The sequence below is a fragment of the Phodopus roborovskii genome, unplaced genomic scaffold (assembly GCF_943737965.1).
Source record: "Phodopus roborovskii unplaced genomic scaffold, PHOROB, whole genome shotgun sequence".
Classification (NCBI taxonomy): Eukaryota; Metazoa; Chordata; class Mammalia; order Rodentia; family Cricetidae; genus Phodopus; species Phodopus roborovskii.
The window spans coordinates 27338413-27362003 of NW_026126447.1; the positions used below are offsets into that span (position 1 = coordinate 27338413).

Genomic DNA, 23591 nt, shown 5'->3' on the forward strand with positions numbered 1-23591 from the left:
AATTTTCTTCAGGAAATTTCATTTTTTTCAATCTTTTTTATAGTTGCTGTTAGTTTTTTTTCTTTTAATTTTTATTATATGTATTCTCTCTCACTCTCGTGTGTGAGTGTGTGTGTGTGTGTGTGTGTGTGTGTGTGTGTGTTTGTGTATGTGCAGGCACCAAACACACATATAGGGATCAAAAAACAACTTGCAAGAAGTAGTTCTTATTCTACCATGTGGGTCCTGAGGATCTAACTCAGGTCCTCAAGCTTGGTGGGGTGGCAAGCACCTTTACCCACTGAGACATTTCAACAACTCAGTTTGTCTTATTGACCATGACCAGTCTCTTGATAGTCTTGGCTGCCTCAAACTTAATAGCAAGCTTCCTGTGTCAGCCCCCGAGTGTTGTCATTATGGCAGTGTACCACCCCTGAGACCCTGAGGTAGATGAGACTCTGAGTTTGATCCTCAATCTTAACCATCAGATTTACTGCTTTCTATATAATAGATGTTTTCTGTCTGCTTAGTGGCCACCCTGAAGCTCCCAGGTCCAGCAGTCATCACCTTGGCTGCTCAGATGGCAGCCTGTCGGGATTTCTGTTCCTTCTGGCTCAGACATGGTCACCAAATATAGGTTGTTTTTTTTTATTTTTATTATTTTTTCTTATTTTACATATTGATTCCAGTTCCCTCTCCCTCTCTCCTATGCTCCCCTACCCCTTCTCACCCCATCCCCCCCCCACTGCACAGGGAGGGTGATGCCTTCCAGGAGGGATCATCAAAATCTGTCAAGTTATTTGGAGTAGGGCCTAGGCCCTCCCCACTTCCTCTAGGCTAAGGGAGTATTCCTCCATGGGGAATGTGCTCCCAAAGTTCTTTGGTGCACCAGGGACACATTCTGGTTTCACTGTCAGAGGTCCCTTAGTCTGTCCAGGCCTTCTAACTGGGACCCACAGTCAGGGTCTTGTTTACCAGCTATCAGTCTGGGGGTCCATGAGCTCCCCCTTGTTCAGGTCATGTAGGTTTTAACTAAGTCTCTATTGTTCTATATACCAACAAAGGAGTCAGATGTTGGTGTGAGAACCTGCTAGATCAGAGAAACTGAGAAGCAACCAGCTGATCTTCCTTTTTGTCTGGAGATCCAGAAAGTGTCTCTCCACTCACCCTAAACCAAAAGACTGCAAATCTCTAAGTCCCTCCCTAGTCCTTCTTGTGTATCTCTCTTTCTGTATTCCAGAGTTTGCAGTACTCAGTGGCATATATACATATATATATATATATATATATATATATATATATATATATAGTAGTTTCTCATTTAGTCCTCACAGTAATCCTGCAGAGTAGAGAATATAATCTCCATCTCACAGATAAAGAATTTGGAAAACCAAAGAACGAAACCCCAAAGTGGCTATTAGGCTAAGATGACCCAAGCTCTGAAGCCCAACTCAACAGTACCCAGATATTTTAACTTAACTAATCAAAATCAGGAAACAGGCTCAGTGGTTAAAAGCACTGGCTTCCAGAGGACCTGGGCTCAGGCCCAAGCCCCCGTATCATGGCTGACAACCATCTATAACTCTGGGTCTAGAGATCGGATGCCCTCTTCTGCTCTCTCCAGGCACTGTATGCACTTGATACATATAAATATGTGTAGACACTCATACACATAAAAACAAGTGAATCTTTTAAGTTTTAAATTATTTTTATGCTTTCATATGAATATTTTGCCTGTATATATGTGTCAGAGGAGGATGTCAGATATCCTGGCACTGGAGTTATAGTTATAGTTGTGAGCCACCATGTAGGTTCTTGGAATCAGATGTGAGTCATCTGGAAAAGCAGCCAGAGCAAGAGCCGGGCCATCTCTCCAGCCCCAATAAATAGAACTTTATAGAACATAAAAAAAAAAAAAAATGGCCAAAGCTTCCTCTGGGACTTTACACTTCAAATAGTCATGTACATGTTCTTAGTCTTGCATCTTGCTCCTAGAACATGTGATGCAAGTTTTCCCCTCATGGTTCCTAGATGGAACCCAAACTGTTAGAACTCTTGGGCTTAAAATAGCTCTGCTAGTTAATGTTTCAATAGCATGGGGGTGTGTGGTAGTTTTCATTGATTTAATTGTTTAGTTAACAACAACAATTTTAAAGTCACATATCAAGAACATAACAGTTGACTGAACTTAAATCCTGTGTACAGTAAGAATGAATTCTTGGGGCTTTTTTTTTCTAATTATAACATTTTATGTTAAGGACTCAAATGTTTAAAAACTAGGGATTTCTTCTAACTGTCCACTTTCATAAACTTTCATGCCTGAGGGCATGTAGGAGAAATCTCCACAATATCAATAGTTCTTTTTAAAGGCAATAGATAGGATAGTAGGACAGTCATTATAGCCATCTAGGTTTATACAAACTGGGCTAGTGGTATATATAGCTCAGTAGTAGTATTTTCATTAAATTTATGAGACCCTGAGTTTGATCTTCAGATATAGCAATAAAGGAAGCAGGGTAATGACCAGGGCAAGGCAGGGCAGGGCAGGGTGTGGTGTCACACACCTTTATCCCGCTACTCAGGAGGCAGAGGCAGAAGCAGATGAATCTCTGAGTTTGTGACCAGCCTGGTCTACATAGTGAGGCCCTGTCTCAAAAAAAAAAAAAAAAAAAAAAAAAAAACAATAGAAATCCAGGCTTGGTGACATACTCCTTTTTTCTTTTTCCCAAACTCGCTTTGTAGACCAGGCTAGCCTCAAACTCTCAGAGATCTGCCTGACTCTGCCTCCTAAGTGCTGGGGTTAAAGGTAGGGGCCACTGCACCTGGCTTGGTGGTGTACATTTTTAGTCCTAGTACTTGAGAAGCAGAAACAGCTGGATCTCTTGAGTTTGAGGCCAGCCTGGTCTACACAGCAAATTTCAGGACAACCAGACCACACAAAGAAACCTTGTTTCAAAACAAAAGCCCTAAATTAATAAAAATAGACATAAAATTACATATAGTTTTTGTTCTCAGTATGATGCTTTCATGCTTTCAGTGTTTGGGCTTTTGTTTTAAAAGCCCAAATTCAGCTGGACTTGATGGTGTACACTTTTAATCTTAGGACTCAGAAGGCAGAGGCAGTTGAATTTCGGAGTTTAAGGCCAGATTGGTTTACATAGGGAGTTCCAGGACAGTCAGAACTGCATAGAGAGATCTTGTCTTAAAACCAACAACAGCCTAAATTCATTATTAAAAAAAACTAACATGAAAGATGAAATAAAGTCGAGATCAGTAGGGGTCAAGGTGGGTAACTTGAAACAAATTTTACCAAACTGAAAACAAGGAATCTTAACAATTAGTAGTGATATTTGGTGTGTGTATATAAGTATAAAATTGTGGTAATAGAATGTAGGGAACTATGGCCTCTGCTCTTTTTGCTGCCACAAACTGAGAAAAACATTAAATATGTGAAAAATTATATGGATTGCAGCCACATAGTGTAAATGCTCACGACGCCTAAGTGATTCAGGAATGTCTGATGTTTTGGCATTGCTGTATGACACTGTTATCTTCAAATGTATTGGGACACATTCATAGTTATTCTGTGGTTCATGGGAACATGATAGATGCTGATATACTTCATGTCTATAGGTGTGTTGACTTTTTTGTTTATCATTCTAGGAATTGAATCCAGGGTTTGTGTGAGCATGTTAAGCTCATACTAAACTATATTCCTAACCCCTTTCATGTCTGAAGGGAACGGAAAGTAGGAGTTATGGAAAATATCGAGTGGCTATAAACAGTTTTTGTAAAAAGTCAGTAAGTTTGGAAAACATTCTGGGACAAATGTCTGGGACAAAGTATGTCTGACTTAAAGAGCAAACTTTAGTTTGTGAATGATTCTCTAAAGGACAGGGGTATGTGACACCAATCTATCCAGCTGAGCTGGCAGGCTCCAGGCTTTTTTCTGCATTGTGAGTTTCGTCTTCTCCGGTTAATATTTTCAGTACAAAGACTCTGGCTTGACTGCTCTGGTGGCATGGGAGGGAGGAAAAGCCAAGAACAAAGACAAATTGCTGTCTTATAAAATGCAGTCACTTAGCGCAGGACCCGGCCTGGAAACTACCGTTTTGTATGATGTGGAGTAATGTAAGCAGGGAACTCTACAGCTCATAAATTGTGTTGTACTTGCCGGTGATGCAGAACATCACAGAGCTTTCAAAGCAAATACAATTCAGTACGTTTTCTTACATGGCGGTACATCAGATAATGGCTGTTTTCAGGCTTGTGGTGCTCAGAAAGAACAGAGACACTTTCCAGCTGACAGCTTTTTATCCCTTGCTCAACAATGAGGGAACCATATCTTTTCTTATGCTTTGGAAACATTGTCCACATAATTGCTGAATTCATTTAACAATTGTGGAAACTAATCACAGTCTTCATTTATTTTCTTTGATATTAAAATATAATAATAACACATTGTTTGAGCTAAAATTAAGAAATTCAAATCCGAGCTTTGGTGGCACACACCTTTAATCCCAGCTCTCAGGAGGCAGAGGCAGGTGGATCTCTGTGAATTCGAGGCCAGCCTGGTCTACAGAGGTATTTCCAGGATAGGCTCCAAAGTAATACAGAGAAACCCTGTCAGAAAAACAAAACAAAACAAGAAGAAAGAAAGAGCTGATTCATCAAATGGTTGAAAGCTTGTGGGCCCCACTTACTAAAGAAAAGTGGGTGTGTGATGTGAAAAAAAAAGTCTCAGTGAGTACCATACAGTCCTGCTGACCTCTATGCTATCTCAGTCAGAGACCACACCAGATCCTGGGCCTTTAAGCTGTAGATCCTATCTTCATGCTAACATGTAATAAATGAAAGAGTTTCTATGTAGTCATTCAGTAAGCTTTATTGTGCACCTGGGATTGGAAATGATTGTTGCATGTAAACTTTTTCAAATTGTACTGTGTTTAAATATGCATTACATTAAATATCACATTACAGTGATCTGCCTGGCATCAGACTCTCTAGAAGTTTGATCCATCTTGACTAAGTCAAGCCCAACTGACATACAGAGAGTTTCCATGCCAGCAGAAGAACTTGCAGGGATCCCAGCATTATCTTACTTAATTTTCCTGTAACACGTACTGCTCAAACTAGTAACTAAGATTTGCTTTCTTTTAAATTAAGTATATATGTGTGTGTCTGTGTGTTTATATGCACATGAGTGCAGGGTCAGTGGAAGTCAGAAGAGGGAGGTGGATACCCTGGAGTAGAGTTGTGAGCCACTGGGTAAGGGTGCTGGGAACCAAACTTAGTGTTTTTCAGAGTGGACCAGTATTTTGATTTTATAATCACCAATGCTGAGAATTACACTTTGCATAAACACATTATACAAAATGGTAGAAATTTGTTCAGGGCTCTCCTAGAAATTCTGTCCTAATTCAAGCCCAAATTCATTTGGCTTTTTTTTTTTTTTTTCAACTCAAGTCATCAAATTAAAGTTCTTTAAAAGCAATCATTCTAGTGCAATAAAATTCAATGATATACCAATTTGATACTTACATACTAAGGAATAATGATACAAAAATACTGAGCTTTTATTTTCTATAATTAAGACACTGTTTTTTCTCTTTGACTTAATTTTTAAAAAATAGTCATACCATATGTATGATAATCCAGTTTACATATTAAATAGCATTATATTGGAATGATCTGTTATAGTTTTAAATAAAAGAAAATGGAAACAATTTCAGGTTCCAAAATACTCCCCCCCCCCCAAACAATGAAACAAACTTTTTAAAGTTAGCCAGTGTGCTGGTGTATTCAGTGATTAATCATGTCTAATTCGTATTACAGTAATAGTGAATGGAATTAAATGAAAGACCAACTTTCAAAATAACTGCTCAAGGAAATGATATATGTTGGATTCTCTTGAAATGCAAAGCTATTTCCTGTTACTTTCATACCTCAAAAGTTCAGTTATATTTTAATAAGAGTAGAAAGCTATATACTGAAAAGGCTGCAGTTCATAGCATGCAATAGTCTTGAATCTGAGCCAAGGTGTTTCAGGTAGCACTGGCAGTATACTGTGATGGTATTGGAAGTGCAGAGTGCACGTGTGCTTCAGAACCAAAGCTTTAGTGAAGTCATGAGATGCAACATGGGTGAGTGTTGTCACAAACACCTCCGATTCATTAACATTTGTTCTTTACTGCTCAGTGTGTGTTCACAATTTTTATTTTACTACTGTACATTTGGCAGGAACCCCCACATTCAGTCACACCCCACAAGGGTTCATGATTTACAGTTTAAGAAGCTGAGATCCTCAGACAGAAAACTTGACACATACACACACTTGAAGTATTCAGTTACTTGATATAACCTAAGTAAGTCCCTATAAAGAAACAGCAAAATCTTGGACTGTGACTGTATCCCAGTGGTACAGAGCTTGCCTAAACATCTAGGGGGCTCTATATTCAATCCCCAGTACCACACCACTGCAATCAAAGACAAAATGAAAATGACTAAAGTCAAATAAAATAGATTCCCTTCCCTAGGAAAGCTGAGAGGCCATTAAATGAGATGCATTCCTGAATTGTTTTCATTACATAAGCATCATGGGGACAGGGGACACTGCCGATTACCCAGACGATTCAAAGCAAATTTACTTAATCTCTTTAAAACTGGTTCAGGAACACCGGTCCTGCCCATTTAACTGTTACATATGTCAGAGTTGTTAACTGGAAGGCACAGCAACTATGTTTAAACGAAAAACAGAAAAATAATTTATTGAAGTTTATTAAGAAGCAAGTCTAACACCAGCACTTGGGAGAGGCGGGAGGATCTAAACACATTAAGCTCGATCTACATAACGAGTTTCCAAGACAGGCAAGGCAGGGTTACATAGAGGTCCTATCTAAAGCTAAAAACAAAAACCTTCAATCTTAAAACCTGGATATAGTTGCTTAAATAGACCCCTGAAGCATTCCTTACGAGTTACATACATATTTCCGGTGTGTGCATCAGGTTAGAGCTAGCAAGCAATAAACTCAGATCCTGCTATAAGAAAGACTGGCACATCCAATGCAAGTCACTCTCATTTCCTGTAGGGGAGCTGGCCTGGGTAAGGCAAGAAATCTGCCAAACGTTTAGTTACCCAAACAAACAAACAAACAAACAAACAAACAAAAAGCAAATTCCACTACAAACAGTTTCGTTCTAAAGAGAAGTACTTGTCTCACCAGGCTCTATCGTGACTTAGAGGCCAGCAGCCCTAAAACAAGACCTTCCAAAACAAATCCCTTAAGGACACTCTCAATTACACAGCCTTCCTTACAAACTTAGGTAAAAAAGGAGCTCTGGCAATGGAAAGATTGAGGATATCACTTCCTTCGGGGAAGCATGGAATGAAAGGAAGAAGGGGTGAGAAAGAGAGACAGAGGAGGGAAAGGCTGCCCTGAAATCTCGCGAGACCCCCACCCCAGGTCCAGTTTTAGGTACCGGGATGGGAGGCACGGCGCCGGCCAATCACGAGGGGAGTTTTCCGCGCGGTGGCCGTTGCTGGGATACGCGGCGTCGCGCAGGGCTTTGAGGCCTGGCGCCCAGGCAGTGTTTAGGGGAGCGGTACTGCTTGTCCGGGCTCCCCAGAGAGAGGTTCGTGTTGCGGGGTCCCCAGGGCTATTCGCCCCGGCAAGGTGAGGAATCTCGGCTTCCGCGCCTTCTCCCTGCGTGGGCTATCGTTCTGTGGCGGCTGAATAAATTCGAATTCGTGGGCTCTTGGCTGTTCGGTAACTTGGGGACGGAGGCTTGGCCTGGGAAGTTTCAACACAGGCAGGGATACTGGCGCCTCAGAAAGGAGCAGGCTGTTAGCCGGTTACGGGGAGAAGGGACTTAGCAACTTTTCCCTTAACCCAAGTCAGAGTGCTTAGCCTGGGGAGGATAATGGTAGTAAAAGCAAGGAAAGACTTGATGTGTTCCATGTAAGAACTGAACTTCACAGCTCTGCAAAGCAAAGCAGGCGGTCAGGTCACACTTTTGTTTTAGAGAAAACACATCCCAACCGATGGGATTGTGTGCCAAGGCTATGCAGTGGTTACCATCAGAGATAGAATTTGTATCCTTGATCCTTGTGGCGTCTGAGATTGTGTGGATACTGCCCTCCCCCATGATTAGGGGTAGAACCACCCCTGGTATAGGGGTATATTTGTGCCCTCCTCCTGTTTCTCTTAACACAAGTGGGACTAACGTAAGTTAGACATTTTCCACTACAGTAAAGCAGTATTAAAAAAAATACAGTAGATTTTTTGTATTGTTAACATTTTGTTAACAGGAAAGCTGGAGTAACAGTGACTAATTGTGCTGGAATTACTTGGTGTTTTTACTTCTTTTGACAAAGTGTTTTGACTATAGGGCCTGTCTTTGAAAAAGGTACTTCATTTAACTTTTGATTTCATTTATAATAATGCTGTTGATCTCTCTGTGTAGTTCAAAACCATACCAAGCAGGGGCAGGGCACTTCTTGGAATAGAAAGATTCTAAAGTTGGTGTGCTGGAGTTCAATCTCGCCTCAGCTAATGGCCTGTTGGGCATAGAATTGCCCCCACCTTGACCACTGATTTGGACATGCAGTCCTATGTGCTTGCAGGAGACAAATATAGAAGACTGCTTGACCTTGCCAAGTCAGGGTAAGACAGCCATTCTATTTCCCTGCTGTTGTTGTGGTCTGTCAAGTTCTCTTGGCCTTAGCCAAATCTGGGTGTACCAACGTCGCTGTGAGACCTAGGGTGACTGTTCAGGTGGCTTGCTGTTTCTGTCCTTGCTGCACCGTTTTGGAAGTTGTCCATCCGCATTTCCTGTCTACTCTAGTATTGTTATTTTCCTTCTCAGGTCTTGATGAGGTTGAAGATTAAACTATCACAACTATTATTCTCTCTTCCTAGTTAGATATATTAGGTACTAGACTTACGTTTTCCAGCTTAGGACAACTCTATTGTAAACTCCATTATGCCCTCACCCTAGGACTAGATATGTAGGTCATTTTGTTCTCGATTTTCCTTTTCTTAGAGCACGCTTGTTATTCACTGTTTTGTATATAGTTTTGTATTAAGCCTAAATCTTTTCTTTAGACTAAAAGGGGAATTGTAGTGAGGTAGTCCTTCTGTAGCACTGACCACGCCCATTGGGGGGGTGGAGCGATGGGCGGAGGTGACCTGAGGAAGGAGGTCGGAGGGGGCCAGGAAGGCGCTCTCTTTCTGGCGTGACTCGGACAGGAGAGGATCGGTTTGAATTTCCTGGTGTTCATCTGTCTAGGTTGTAAGTTATTTCTCCCTGAATAAACATCTATTCGGCCTATTTGTTTATCCTGACCCTTATTTACCGCAATTGTATAGATGCCCAAATGGAAATTTTCAGTAAACAAGTAAACATTTAGAATCAGTGCCTGTTTTGAATGATACACTTGTAGAGAACTGATTTATGCATTATTACCGTTGGAACTCAAAAGTGTATAAGATTGTAGAAGTTAACAGTATGATGAAGGATTATAGGGTGATGTAAAGAAAAAGAGAAATGCAATAAAGCACTTCAGTTTAACTGTGTTTTGTTTGCAGTCATAGTAATTCCTTCCCTCCTTCTCATCACAGGCATGCCCACCATACCTAGTTCATTTTTAAAAAATTTGAGTCAAGATAGACATATCTCCTCAAACACTTACTTATTACTTATTTACTTATTCCCTTGGTGGTGCTGGAGGTTGGTTAATCTCACAGTATTTTTATTTTCTCTACCACTGAACTACTTTCTGAGGCCAAATTCAGTAAACGTTGGTAATTGGGATGCCTTTGTATAGGAGGAGATTAAGAGATAATAAAAACATAGTTTCTGCTTGCTGCTGAGACAGATGCTGGGGTTTAAAGATGTGAACCAGCTCTTGTTCTCAAGGGAAAGGAGTACCTAAGCATATTCTTTCAGTTACTGTGAAAGGTACTGGGCAGAGTTTTGCAGGATAAATGGCAGTGTATGCAACAGCCCAGTAAGCCTAAGAAAGTGGAGGAGATGCAGCATGCAAGATATGTTAGGCAAGGAGATTCATGAAGAGGCTGATAGGATAACCTACTTGAATTAGTGAGGCCCTAAAAACTGGCTGCCAGGACTGTAAAGATAGAGAGGAAAGTATGTGTTCAGCATCTGAAGGAATTAAAGCAATAGGCCATTGTAAGTGATAGAAAGAGGAGAAATCAAGGACCAAGTTTCTGACTTGAGTGAGTAGGAGGTAATACCAAGAGGAAGGACAGATGTGGGGAAAATGATAGATTTTCATTAACTGGGTCTGAGTGAAGAATCAAGTTTTGCATATAAAAACCTGATGTTTTGTATATCAGAGTTCATTGTTTGCTAAAACCCTGAATGTGGACATAAGAAAATGAGACTGGATGGCATTGTGTGTAATGCTGCCATATACAGTCAAGTAAGAGGATGAAGGAGCCTGAAAAGAGAATTAGAGTAGGCTAGTGTCATGGTGATGGTTTCACATAGAGCACATACCAGTCATCGATGACATTTATATCCCTGTAATATTGGCAGAGCGGATTTAAATGGAGTATGGAAATCAAGGAGGTAGTGGAAATCAGCCACTCTACAAAGCCTGATTACATAAGGAGGACTTTGTGTGCAGGTTAGAGGAGAGTTTGCAGGACAAATAAATTTGTTTCTGTGGTTAGGAAAAGCTTAAACATGGCAATAGAGTGAAAGAAGTAAATTGTAAAGATTGCTGCAGTAGTGGAGAGAATATCTCAAGGGAGATGTGGACTGTAACACATGGTGGGTTGAAGAGGGCACATCAGAATAGAGTTTAATCATGAATGAGAGAGGGATAACTGTTGATACTGGAGAACAGGACAGCCTAGCTTGTTTTGTATGCAAAAAAGTGATAGAATTTGTATTCTAAATTTCTCAGATTACTAGGAAATCGAATTATTTGCTGAGAGTGATAATAGGAACAGATAAAAACATGGTTAAGTATTATAGAACCAAAAAGAAGGAATTAGAGTGCCTTGCCTTTGCTGAGATGGGAAGTTGAAGAAGAAATATTGTAGTAAATGATCTCATTTATTCTTTGTTTACTTACATGTTTTAATTATTTACATGATGTGTGTGTGTGGTGGTGGATGTGGGAGAATCAGAGGACAAGTTTGTAGCGTCAGTTCCTTCTTCCACATTTATGATGGTTCCAGGGATGGAACTCATGTCTCCAGGCTTGCTTAACAAGTGCTTTTACAACCAAAGAGCCATTTCACTAGCCTCAATCCCACAGTTCTAAGTAGAATATTAAAGTAAAATGTCAATAAAATTAAAGCAAATTTAGCCTTGTAGTAGTATCTGGGAATGGCAGCTTGCAAGAAAAATAAATCATCATAAATTAAGTATTTGAAGGAAGGGTGTAATGAGTTACTAGTATTTTGGAGTATGAAACCTCAAAGAAAAAAAATGAATTATGTTTTTGTTTCCAAACAGTGGTTAAAGTGAACAATGGCCAGTAACCACAAATCTCCAGGCCCTCGCCCTATTTCTCGGGGTGGAATAGGGTTAACAGGAAGGCCTCCTTCTGGAATAAGACCCCCATCTGGAAACGTTCGAGTGGCAACTGCAGTAAGTTGGGAATCTGTGCAATGGCAGATTTTGCTTTGTTGTTCTTTTATTCTTTATTAATTATATGAATAATTGTTTAAAATATGTAAAAATGCAATTTGGAAAAATAAGACCATTATCAAGGAATTATGTTTAGTGATACCATAAATGTATTTTGAAGCTATAATAATTTACTTTTTGTGGTGCTGGGATCAAACACAGGGCCTTGTACGTATAGGCAAGAATAAAGCTATTATTAATAGTTAGAAGTATACAGTGTTTTAAAGTCAGAAACAAATGAGATAAAATAGACTAAAAACAGAATCAAGCATTTGTAAGAATTTTATTAGTAATTATGCTTTTCAGATTAGTTGAAAAATATGTAGAATATTCTTGAGACCTTGCCCCAAAGCTAATAAATTACTTCTTAAAGCAAATTTTTTTTTGTCCTGCCTTGTCATTTATGAGATTTGTAAACAGTGTAGAGACTTGGTGTTTTAGAGAGTTACTGGTAGAGGAAAAAATATGTATAATTATTTAACATAAACTTGATAAAGTCTGAAGACTTTCTAATAATGGTAGAAAAACCAAGTACTTAAATATTTTTAATATTTATATTTGAATTTACAAAATTGAAAATACTATAAAAATGAAATGATTTGTCATTTATAACTTGTAAAAAATTGAGACAAAGTCTTCCTAATGTAGCTTGGGCTAGCCTTGAACTCAAAACCTTCTTGCTTCAGTCATCTTAGGACTAGCTATGATTACTGACTTCCACCACACACATTAATATTCAGATGTGTGTGTACTGGCTGTCCTGGAACTCACTCTGTAGATCAGATCCACCTGCCTCTGCCTCCTGAAAGTGCTGGCATTAAAGGCATGAGCCACCACTGCCCAGTCTTGTAACGAGTATGGCTTTTCCTCCCGCCACCAGTCTTGTCCCGCCGCCGCACCAGCCCCAATTAACACACAGAGACTCTGTATTAGATATAATTCTGTTGGCCAGGTACTAGTTTCTTATTAGCTAGCTCTGTCTTAAGTATTAGCCCATTTCTATGTATTTCCATGTGGTCTTACCAGAGAGAGGCTGCTGGTGATCCTGCCTTCTCCAGACTCTCCATCCTCACTCCTCCTTACTACTTCCTCTTTCCTCTTTGTCTCCTAGTCCCACCTACCTTGCTTTCCTATTGGCCAATAGTGCTTTATTCATTAACCAGTATGAGAAACATATATACATAATGGCATCTCCCATCACAGTCCAATATTCAGAATTTCAAAACGAAAAAGCAAACTTTACTAATTTGTATGAGTTTCTTCTAGATTAAAGCTATAAACTCATGCTCAAGTAAATTCCATGATGTAGTTTATTTTTTTGGGGGGGAAGATACTGGGGAATAATAGCATTATAAAATTGGGCTCAAAATCTTTCAGAATGTTAATAACAAAAAGGAGAAAAGGCATAATAATAGCCAAATATAAATATGTGAATGGTATGAGTAAAAATATCTTGATTCTCATAGAAAATGAGAAAAAAAATTTAGTAACTGTTAAGATAATGGCTGCCAATATAGTCAGTAAGAGAAACCTTATTTGAAAAAGTACAAAGTTTATAAAGTGATCATTCTAAGAAAAATTATAACTTCAGAGATTATTATATTTTTATTATTGTAATAATAAAAATTTGGACAAATTGAACATTTGGACATTTTAAACGTTTTAAAGGTTTACTTTTACTTATGTGCATTTGTGTCTGTGGGACTGTGAAGATAGTGAAGATAAGTGTAGTACCAATGGAGGCCAGGAGAAGGTATCTGTATTCTTCCAGCTGTAGTTACAGGTAGTTGTGAGCCTCTGGACATAGTGTTGGGGGAATGAATTGGCAGTGTTCTGGAATAGCAGCAATTGTTCTTAACCACTGAGCCATCTTTCCAGCCCCATAAGCAAATCTTAAGTAAATTATGCCTGCTATTACAAATGGTCTTCTATTAAACATGTGTCTTGCCATGGGGAAGGGCCTAGGCCATGATCCAAATGGTATGACAGACTTTGAAGACTCCCCATAGAAGTCTGCTTTCTGGGGAGCAGAAAGGGGATGGGATGGGGGTTGGTGGGGGAACGGGGAGGACTGGAGGGTGCAGGAATGGGATTGATATGTAATACAAGCTTGTTCAAATTTAAATTTAAAAAAATTAACAAAATTGTATTTGGCTACTATTAAAATTATTTTTAATTATATTTGAGAAAGCATTTTTGTAGTATATTATTTTTAAAAAGTGATATAATAGCAATTTAACACACTAATATACATTTACATGTTGCTAGAAATGAAATGGTGAGTAAGAAATGGTGGCATGCCTGTAATCCCAGCCCTTTGGAGGCTGAAGCAGGAGAACCATGAATTCAAAGCTAGATTGGGCTACAGAGATCCAAGTCAGCCTGGGGTAATGTCAAGATCCCATCTAGGCCAGGCTGGAACAGTAGTAATAAGTATCTCAAAAACCAAACAACAGCAAAACCCTTTTCTCTGATACAGTATTTTCTGTTATTCATACATATGGTTTTGAGTAACTGAGAAAGTACGTAGTGTTGGTATTCAAGCTCCAGCAATAGGCTAATTGTAGAAGAGAAATATACTGACTTCTGTGTTTAAAGGGCAGCACTTAAAAAAAAGGGGTGGAAATAAATGGTAGTCAGATTTTCTTAAATTTGTATGATTTTTCTAGACTTTCAGATAATAGTATTATATCATTATAACCTGAGATGAAAATGATTTCTCTGAAATCCTGGTATATATGGTATTTTTCTCTTGTTCTAGTAATAATTGATTCTTTTGATCCTTGTCAATTCAATACTTGGAAAAGTAATTTGACATTATTGGCCATCTCCTGTTTGCCATGCACTTCACCTGTGTGATGTCTATGGTTTTAAAGTGAGTGATGTTCATTGTAATACAAACAGTGGCTGATTTTGAGAGCTTCTACCTATTCTGGGCATTGTTAGCTGTTTGGTATGTATCTTGTAAGACTTTATGCATTTACAGACACAAAAACACATATGCATATATAGCTTGTGGTCAGATTCAAAATCAGGATAATATTCTATTAGCTTTTTATTTTGTTACTTTCAGTAATATATTTTTAAATATTCTTCCCAATGAATGCATGTACTCACACTTTATCCCATTTTATTATACTCTATACTTTATGTGGTAAATAAGAAAGACTGATGATTTAAGTAGTTCTCCTAATTCTGCTTGCATAAAGCAGAAGAAAGAATTGTTTAGAAAGTTTCCAAAATAAAGACCTCTCTCAGTCTCTCCAAGAAACCACTGTGGGTAACCCTCAACTTTTATTTGAATTGCAATTGTTTTTGTATTCAGTGTAGTCTCTGGAATATGTACTGGTGTTGGTAATGTAGCTAAATAGTTTGCTAGTAATTCTCAGAGTCACTTAAGAACTACGTTGTTTGATAGTGTTAAAGGCTACCAGCTAACAGATATAAAACCAACAAAGTAAATGGCAAAAGTTCAATAGTCTAATATTTCTACCCCATATTTAATCTTTTGCTGTATGTTAGTTTTTGACACAGAGAGAAATAAAAGCAAAAGGATAAAAAAGGTAGAAGATACAGAGGGGAATTTTGGAATGGTTTCACATTGCCTTTTATAATTTCCCATGACTTATGTGCTGTATAGTTGACAAGAAGAGAGTTGTGATTTTTACTCAGGATATGTAATAGTATTGTTTTTTTTTTATATGAAAAGTTTTTTCCTAATTTTAAAGAAAATATATGCTCACTATAATAATACTTAAAACACCAGATTCTATAAAGGAGAAAATCAATTATAACATCATTATAGAGAAATAATGATATTTCAAGATTTTTTCTTACATTTATTTATTTATCTGGGTAGAAAAGTGGGGAGCCACATGCGGTGGGGCCCATGAGAAGGTCAGAAGGAGACCAGTAGGAGGCAGTTCCCTTCTACTGCATGGGGCCCAGGAATCTAGCTTAGATCATAAGGTTGGCCAATAAGCGCCCTTATCTAACTGGCCCTACTTTTAATTTTTTTTGTTCATTTTCTTTTTTTCTTTTGATATGTAGTTCAAGCCAGCCTTGAACTTATAAACTGTATAGACATTCAAATTTTAGAAAAATTCTCTTTATAATCTTAGGCTAGTAGATCTATATGTGCTGTTCCCTCCCCACCCCTGGTTTAATAAAGATGAAATTTTGCTTGTCATTTAGATGCCACCAACAACAGCAAGACCAGGTTCTCGTGGTGGTCCCTTAGGGACTGGTGGAGTTTTGTCATCTCAAATCAAAGTTGCTGATCGTCCTGTAACCCAACAAGGTTTGAGTGGAATGAAAACTGGGATGAAAGGTATTTATTTTATGAAGATGAATATATTTTGTTCTTAATAAATGAGTAACATAGCATGTAGTTCTTATGCTTTGACTTATAAAATTGTTGTGAAATAATAGAATACATGTGAACTAGACTGCCATATGAACACACACACACATACACACACGTACGTACGTACATATGTATGTATGTATATATATACTTTCAGCTACATTTTTCTGACCATGGAGTTTTGCTACAACTGGAAGAAATTGGAAGAAAAGTTTATGGTTTGGAATTAGATTTTAATTATTACATAAAAGTATTTTGAAATTCTTTTTGCTAGCTTTCACCTGAGAATGGCATTTATTGGCCATGTGTGTATCTGTGTGTGGGTCTGTACACATAAGTGCCGTGTGCAAGCTAGCAGAGGTTCTCAAATTCCCTAGAGTTGGAATTATTGGCAGTTGTGAACTACCCAGTGTGGGTGCTGGTAATTGAACTTGGGTCTCTGGAAGAGCAGAATATGCTCTTAACTGCTGAACCAGTTCTTGAGACCAGAGTCTGATCCTTGTGTTCTAAATTCAGCCTCCTTTATGTCATGATTTTAGGATACTCATTTTCAGTGGTTCTTCATGATGTATTGAGACATTCATGAGGAATGTCTAAGAACCATGGCATGTAATGGTGGCTGTGCTTTGGATTTATTATTTTTGTTATTTTATAACAGAGCATTAATATTCACATTAAAAACTTTTTTTTAGGTCCCCAGAGGCAAATTTTAGACAAATCTTACTATCTTGGACTTCTTAGGTATGTAAAATAAATGTTTTATATGCATGACCTTGGAGTTTTAGTTGTGTTTATTTCAATAATTAGTTACCTTTTACATTCTAAGAATAATTTATATTTGAACATAATTTCTGGTTAGTACATTATACTGCATGATAATACAATTAGACTGAAATTTAATACAAGGAAGTGCATGTACATGTGTACTCCTGTGCCCACATGTGGGTTAATACTCATATAGTTGTGTGGGTGCATGTGGATGCTGGAGGATTACCTTAAGTGTCACTTTTCAGACACTGTCCACCTGTTTTTGAGACAAGATCTCTTTGCTGCCCTGGAGCTTGTTAAGTAGGCTAGGCTGCTGACTCTTGAACCTCAGTGAGCCTCCTGTTCATGCCTTCCTAGGGCTGGAATTACAAGCATGGACCACCAAACCCAGCTGTTTTACATAGGTTTTGGGTATTGGACTCAGGTCCTTGTACTTTATCAAGTAAACTGTCTCCTCAGCCCTAGGCTGAGACTTTATGGTTTTATGTAGTTTTGTGTATGTATCTATATATTTTGTCTCAGTCTGTTTGTGCCGCTCTAATAAAATACCCGAGACTGGTTAAGTTATAAATTAAAAGACTTTATTTCTTATAATTGCAGAAATTGGGAAGCCTTGTGATTAAGGCACTAGGAGCTTTGGTGCCTAGTTAGGGCCTATTCCTTACAGGTGGCGCCTTCTTAACTTTGTATCATGGAGGAGGAAAGGACCCACATAGCTCTTCCTAGACCTTTTGTAAAGCACCAACATCCATGAAGTAGCCTTCATGGCCTAATTACAAACTAAAAGGCTCAATTCCCTTTTGGAAGGAAGTGGGTGGAGAGAGCAAGTTGAGACAAGGTCTTTCTCTGTAGCCCCACTATCCTGGAACTCACTATGTAGATCTAATTCACAGAGATCCATCTGCCTGCCTGAGTGCTGGGATTAAAGGCATGCACCACCACCACTCGGCAAGTTTCACAATAAATTTTAGAGGGAACACAGACATTCAAATTATATCATGAAGTTTGCTTTTTTTCATGAAGTGACAATCTTTTATGCTTTTTATATTATTCATATAATTGAAATATCACTGTACTAAGAAGAAAGGAAAGAAGTATTTATTTATTTATTTATTTATACTTTAATCCCCACAGAGCTTTATGTAAGATTATATTTGGCCATTTGATATATGCTTGCCCTAATTTTAATTTATAAGCCCCTCCTTTTTTGTAATTAGTTTGAGTTGGGGTATCACTGTATAGCCCTGGCTGTCCTGGAACTCATTATGTGGGCAACATTGGCCTCAACTCACAGAGGTCAACCTGCCTCTGTGCCTTTTGAGTGCTGGGATTAAAGGTGTGCGCCACCATGTCTGGCTTCAGGCCTTTTAATTAAGTCTCTAAGTGAAGAACTTTAAAAGACAGACATTATTTTAATTTTATGTTTTTGAATATTATATATGAATGTATGTAATGCAGCACATTTGTGCCCTTTGCCTGTGGAAGTCAGAAGAGAGCCTTGGCTCCACTGGAAGTCTGATAGTTATGAGTTGCCATGTAGATGCTAGAAACTGAACCCTGGTCTTGATTACTAAGCTGTATTAATTATTCTCTACCCAATAGCTTTCTCTCCTCAAATGTCCTAGTGATGCATCTCCATTTTTCCTTTGTTTGGTTTTGGTTTTGCTTCTGTTTTTTTGAGACAGTGCCCTACTTTGTAACATTAGCTGATTTGGAACTCACTGTATAGACCAGGCTATCCTCAAACTTGTAATGATCTTCCTGTCTCTGCCTCCCCTGTGAGTTGGGATCAAAAGTGTGTACTACAACATCTAGCCTATTTTATCTTTCTTGATGATTAGAGACGCTATCAGTTAATTTTTCTCATTTGTTCAGTGGAATAAGATGACATAGTCACCAATTGTGGACAGAAGTTTCTGTTCTACCGGATCCCACAGAGGCTTATATTAATTATAAACTGTTTAGCCTATGGCTCAGGCTTCTTATTGGCTAGCTCTCTTAATTATTAACCCATTTCTATTAATCTGTGTATTTCCATGCAGTCTTGGCTTACTGGAGAATGCTCAGGTGTCCTACTTTGCTGGTAGCTACATAGTGTCTCTCATGACTCATTCTCTGCATTCTTCCCAGAATTCTCCTAGTGTGGTAGCCCTGCTTATACTTCCTGCCTGGCTACAGCCTGCCTGTCCACTGGCCAAAACAGCTTTATTCATCAGCCATTTAGAGAAACATATATTCCCACTGTACAGAAGGATATCCCCCATCAACCATTCTTAGTCACAAAAATCCCTGGAACTATTCTTTTTAAATGAATTTGATAAAGCATACATATTGTTACACACTTATGAAAAGTTTATTTTGTTTAACTAGTAGCCTTCGGGCTGGAGAGATGGCTTGGCCGTTAAAGGCTAGGCTCACAACCAAATTTATAACTAGTAGTCTTCCTAAAAGCATTCCTAAATTTCTTCTTTCTTTTCACTTAGGAGCAAAATAAGTGAACTTACAACTGAAATTAATAAACTCCAGAAAGAGATAGAAATGTACAACCAAGAAAATTCAGTATATTTGTCATATGAGAAGAGGTGAGTAATTTTGCAGTTAAAACATGCAATATCTTTATTAGGCATCCATACCACTAATTCAATATTCAATCAGTATTGTGAACATAATTTATTAAATATGACACCATCCATATGGTTCTTAATTTTGATTTACTTATGTATTTATGAATGCATTTGCTTTTGTTATAGGGCAGAGACATTAGCTGTTGAAATTAAAGACTTTCAAGGACAACTAGCAGACTACAACATGGTATTGCCTTTTTTCTCAGAATTTCTCTTGATGTTTTGTTTTTGTGCTCTTGCCACTTAAAATATATTTTAAATACCAAATAATATACAATTGTATATACATATTTCTTGTGAAGAAATTGGAACTATAAAACTACAGAAATTATATTGCCTTTTTTATTTCCCCTTCATCACTTCTCACTTTTCCACACCAAACATTTAGTTTACTTATTGGCCAAATGAAGAGTATGGTCAGTTTTTCAATCTTGTTTTTCACTGTAGCTCACTATTTTTTCTTAAAGGAAGACACTTGGTAGTATTAACACTGAAATGACTGTTTATGAAAACAAGTGTGTATATTTAGACTTACCTAGAATGTTGAGGCTAACAAAATGGTGCTTTTTGTTATATTTTTACTTTTAGTTGGTAGATAAACTCAATACCAATACTGAAATGGAAGAAGTAATGAATGATTACAACATGGTAAGAAAATCTATAAATATAAGTAACAATTGTATATAAATCATGTCTATAAAATAAAGCATTTGTACAGAAATGGTTTTGTAAAATCTTTGGACATATATATCATAATTATTGCAATTATGGTTCAGTGCCTTTCATTAATCTTTTATATCCCTGTTGCTGTTGGAGTAATGTTTAATGTCAATAAAGTTCTGTTTCAACTGATCTTGCACTAGGGAAGAACCATTTATATTGCTTGGATATATATTAGTTAACAATATTTTGTTTATAACTGTTTTAAAAAATGTTTCTTTAGGTTTTAATTTTTTTACAAATGGAATTAAAGCTCAATGAAAACAATATCTTTAAAAATCTTTGTATAGTTTTTTTTAGTTAATTTTTTAAAGTGTGTGTGTATGTGTTGTCTGCATGAATGTCTATGCCTTGTACCCTCAGAGGCCAGAAGAAGGCATTAGGTTGCCTTGGACTAGAGTAACACGGGTGTGGGCCTCCACGTGGGTGCTGGAAAATGAACACAGGTCCTCTGGAGGAGCAGCAAGTGACCTTAACTGCTGAGCCGTCTCTCCAGCACGTCCTCATAGTTTTTATAACAAGGACAAAAGGGAATGGATATGTTATCTGGTATAGCTAATAATACTAACTTTAGTAAATGAGAATTTATGTTCAGTCTTCATGGTAATATCTAACTTATTTTCATTTTAAACATTTGGATAAAACAAATTTTTAGTGATAATATTTTTTTTATTTAAATTTGAAACAAGCTTATTTTACATATCGATCCCAGTTCCCTCACCCTCCCCTCACCCCCTTTTCCCCCAACCCCCATCCCAAAACATAACAAAATTTTATAGCTTATAATTTATTTACATGATCAAAGAATGTTGTGAAAATAGCATTTTTTTTTTTTTTTTTCTGAGATAGGGTTTCCCTGTGTATCTCTGGCTGTCCTTGAACTCCTTCTTAGTAGACCAGGCTGGCCTCAAACTCTGCCTTTCTCTGCCTCTTAAATGCTGAGATTAGAGGTGTGCCCCACATCAGCCTGACTAAAAAAAACAGAATTTTTAAAAAGAGTTTAAATTTGGGGTTCTAAAACAATTTCATAAATTATTTTTAGTTTCACAAACTTAGAAACGAATTTTATTGCTAGAAATAAACATAAAAACTTTGAAAAGTATTTGATCATTTATTTGGGATAGGTTTAGTTTCAAGTCTGTGCCCATATAGTCAGCTAGGAGTATTTAGGAAGTCATGAAAGACTTAAGAACAAAATTGCATTGGTTCTAAAGTCAGCATATGGCTAACCAAATATTTATTGAACATACAGTGTGCTTTTAAAATGGTTTTTACATAAATTAAGTTTAAATTTAATTATTGGACAAATCACTAAAGAAAAATGCATTATTTTGGTGTGTGCTATGTCAATATAAAGGACTAATTTATCTGGTAGTATTCTCTGTTAGATGAAAGTTGTATTTTTTTTTCTTTAATTTTTTTACACTTTTGCATGATCACAGTAATCTCATTGAGTTCATAACCAGAGTAACCTTTTTTTAATAACTAACTTTTTTGTTAACTGTTTACACAGCTTAAAGCTCAAAATGATCGAGAAACACAGAGTATGGATGTCATATTCACCGAAAGACAAGCGTAAGTTCAAATTCTTATAAACTTTTAACTTATAACTTATAAAATTTTAACTTTTTCTCTTAATTTGTTTTTAAATTAATTAGCTAACTGTTGGATTCTTATGAGGCAGTATCTTACTTTGTAGTGTAGGCTACCTCAAATTCACAATGATCTTCTTGCCTCACCCTCCTGAGTACTGGGACCACAGATATGAATGACATCTGGGCTGGATGTATTAGTGAATGTCTTTAATCACAGCACTTGGGAGGTAGAGACAGGTGAACCTCTTTGAGTTTGAGGCCCGCCTAATCTACAAAATGAGTTCCAGGACAACCAGAGCTGTTTCACAGAGAAACCCTGTCTTAATAAGACAAAACAAAACAAAACAAAAACAACCATAACTGATATCTTATTGACCTCTTACATTTAAAGTATGTATTTGTAATAGAACATGTATCATTTTTTCCTAATTTACCATAATATCTCAATACAAAATTTATCTTAATGTCAAATTCTGCTATCTTAATTTACTTCCAAGGAGCTAAATTTTATAGAAAAGAAAGAACTACCCAATTCTATAAATTCGACTTCTGCTTTTAAGAACTTAAACTATAAGATGAATTATGTCTTTACATCTACTCTTAGAATTTATCCTAGACTAATTTGAATTATGACATTTTGGTTCTACTTTAATGAAAAGTTATTGGTCAGTAGACTTTGTACATTAACTGACATTGATGATAATTATATTGATATTCTCTATGCTGTATATAGACTATGTGTATTTGTACATAACTTATTTATAAAGACTAAATACGAACTAGCTTTGATTTCAATAATAAAAGTAACAGTGATCTACAAAGATAATAAATGTGAATTAGAATAATTTTTAAAATTAGTTTTGACCCATATTAAATACAGCAGCAAATGGTAAGTGTAAAAGTTGAACTATGGTGTTCCAGAGACTCACTACTGTTAATCTGTTTGAGAGCAAGGACAATTTTTAACTAAAATTATTGAAATTTATTAACACCAAATACACTCCCATGTATGAAGAACAGGTTGTTATATACAGTGATGGAATATTTGGAAGCGAAACATAATTCCTCTGTTAATTAGAAAAAAGGAGTATCTTTGCCCCACCGATCATTAATAATGCTGCACATAGCTTTCTTAAATGTGGGAAAACTGGCAGCCTTTTCCTTATACAAAGAATACCAAGCTCATTCTTGCTTCCTTTCACTCCTGCTTTGAAACCATTGAGCAAATTTATAGATGGTTGTGAGCCACCATATGGTTGCTGGGAATTGAATGCAGGACCACTGCTCTTAACCTCTGAGCCATCTCTCCAGCCCTATCCTGTATATTCTTTTGAATATCTTTATTTATTAGAAATTGGAACATTGGAATTGGAGCATTGGGTACCCATGCATCCATTCCCAAGTAAGTTATGTCAGCACATTTTCAGCTGTGCTCCATCTCCCACTCTAGTCACTGTCCATTTCCATCTATGTGGTTGAAGAAAATCAGGAAGTATGGTACATATTTCACCCATGAATACAGTGCAGTGTTTTACAGATAGCCTTATCTCTAAAATATTCAGGTAAATACACATAGTTTTCCCACATATAGAATGGTAAAACACAAAGTTTGCTAATTCCACTATTTAAAATGGTAAGTGGTTCAAATTATATTTGCAGCCAAGCCAGTATAAGAGAATTGGTAAACATTTCACTCTAGATAGACTCTTACTATTTAGGGCTAGCATTTCTAAGGTGTGTCCTTTGGTCTATTAATGTGCTGTGAGCTGTTAGCTTTATTTCCAAGAAAGGATTTGGTTATCGAGTAAAGTTTCTTTCTGTGTCTGTGTTGGGGGGGGGGGCGGTGCTGGTGGAGAAAGGGAGGCATGGAGGGAA

General features: G+C 37.3%; 1 protein-coding gene across 2 annotated transcripts in view; it reads left to right on the forward strand.

The window, feature by feature from the left end:
• Nucleotides 1-7488: 7488 nt before the first annotated feature.
• Ift74 (intraflagellar transport 74) overlaps nt 7489-23591 on the forward strand; it is a 62613-nt gene continuing 46510 nt past the window's right edge. The window contains exons 1-8 of one of the 2 annotated variants that reach the window (XM_051188180.1): nt 7489-7652; nt 11470-11604; nt 15838-15973; nt 16702-16750; nt 19261-19359; nt 19528-19588; nt 19990-20049; nt 21635-21696. In XM_051188180.1, the coding sequence (XP_051044137.1) occupies nt 11485-11604; nt 15838-15973; nt 16702-16750; nt 19261-19359; nt 19528-19588; nt 19990-20049; nt 21635-21696 (587 nt within the window). In that variant the 5' untranslated portion in view covers nt 7489-7652; nt 11470-11484. Of the gene's footprint in view, nt 7653-8311; nt 8386-11469; nt 11605-15837; nt 15974-16701; nt 16751-19260; nt 19360-19527; nt 19589-19989; nt 20050-21634; nt 21697-23591 lie in introns of those variants that run through there. The other variant, XM_051188181.1, reaches the window with a different exon arrangement.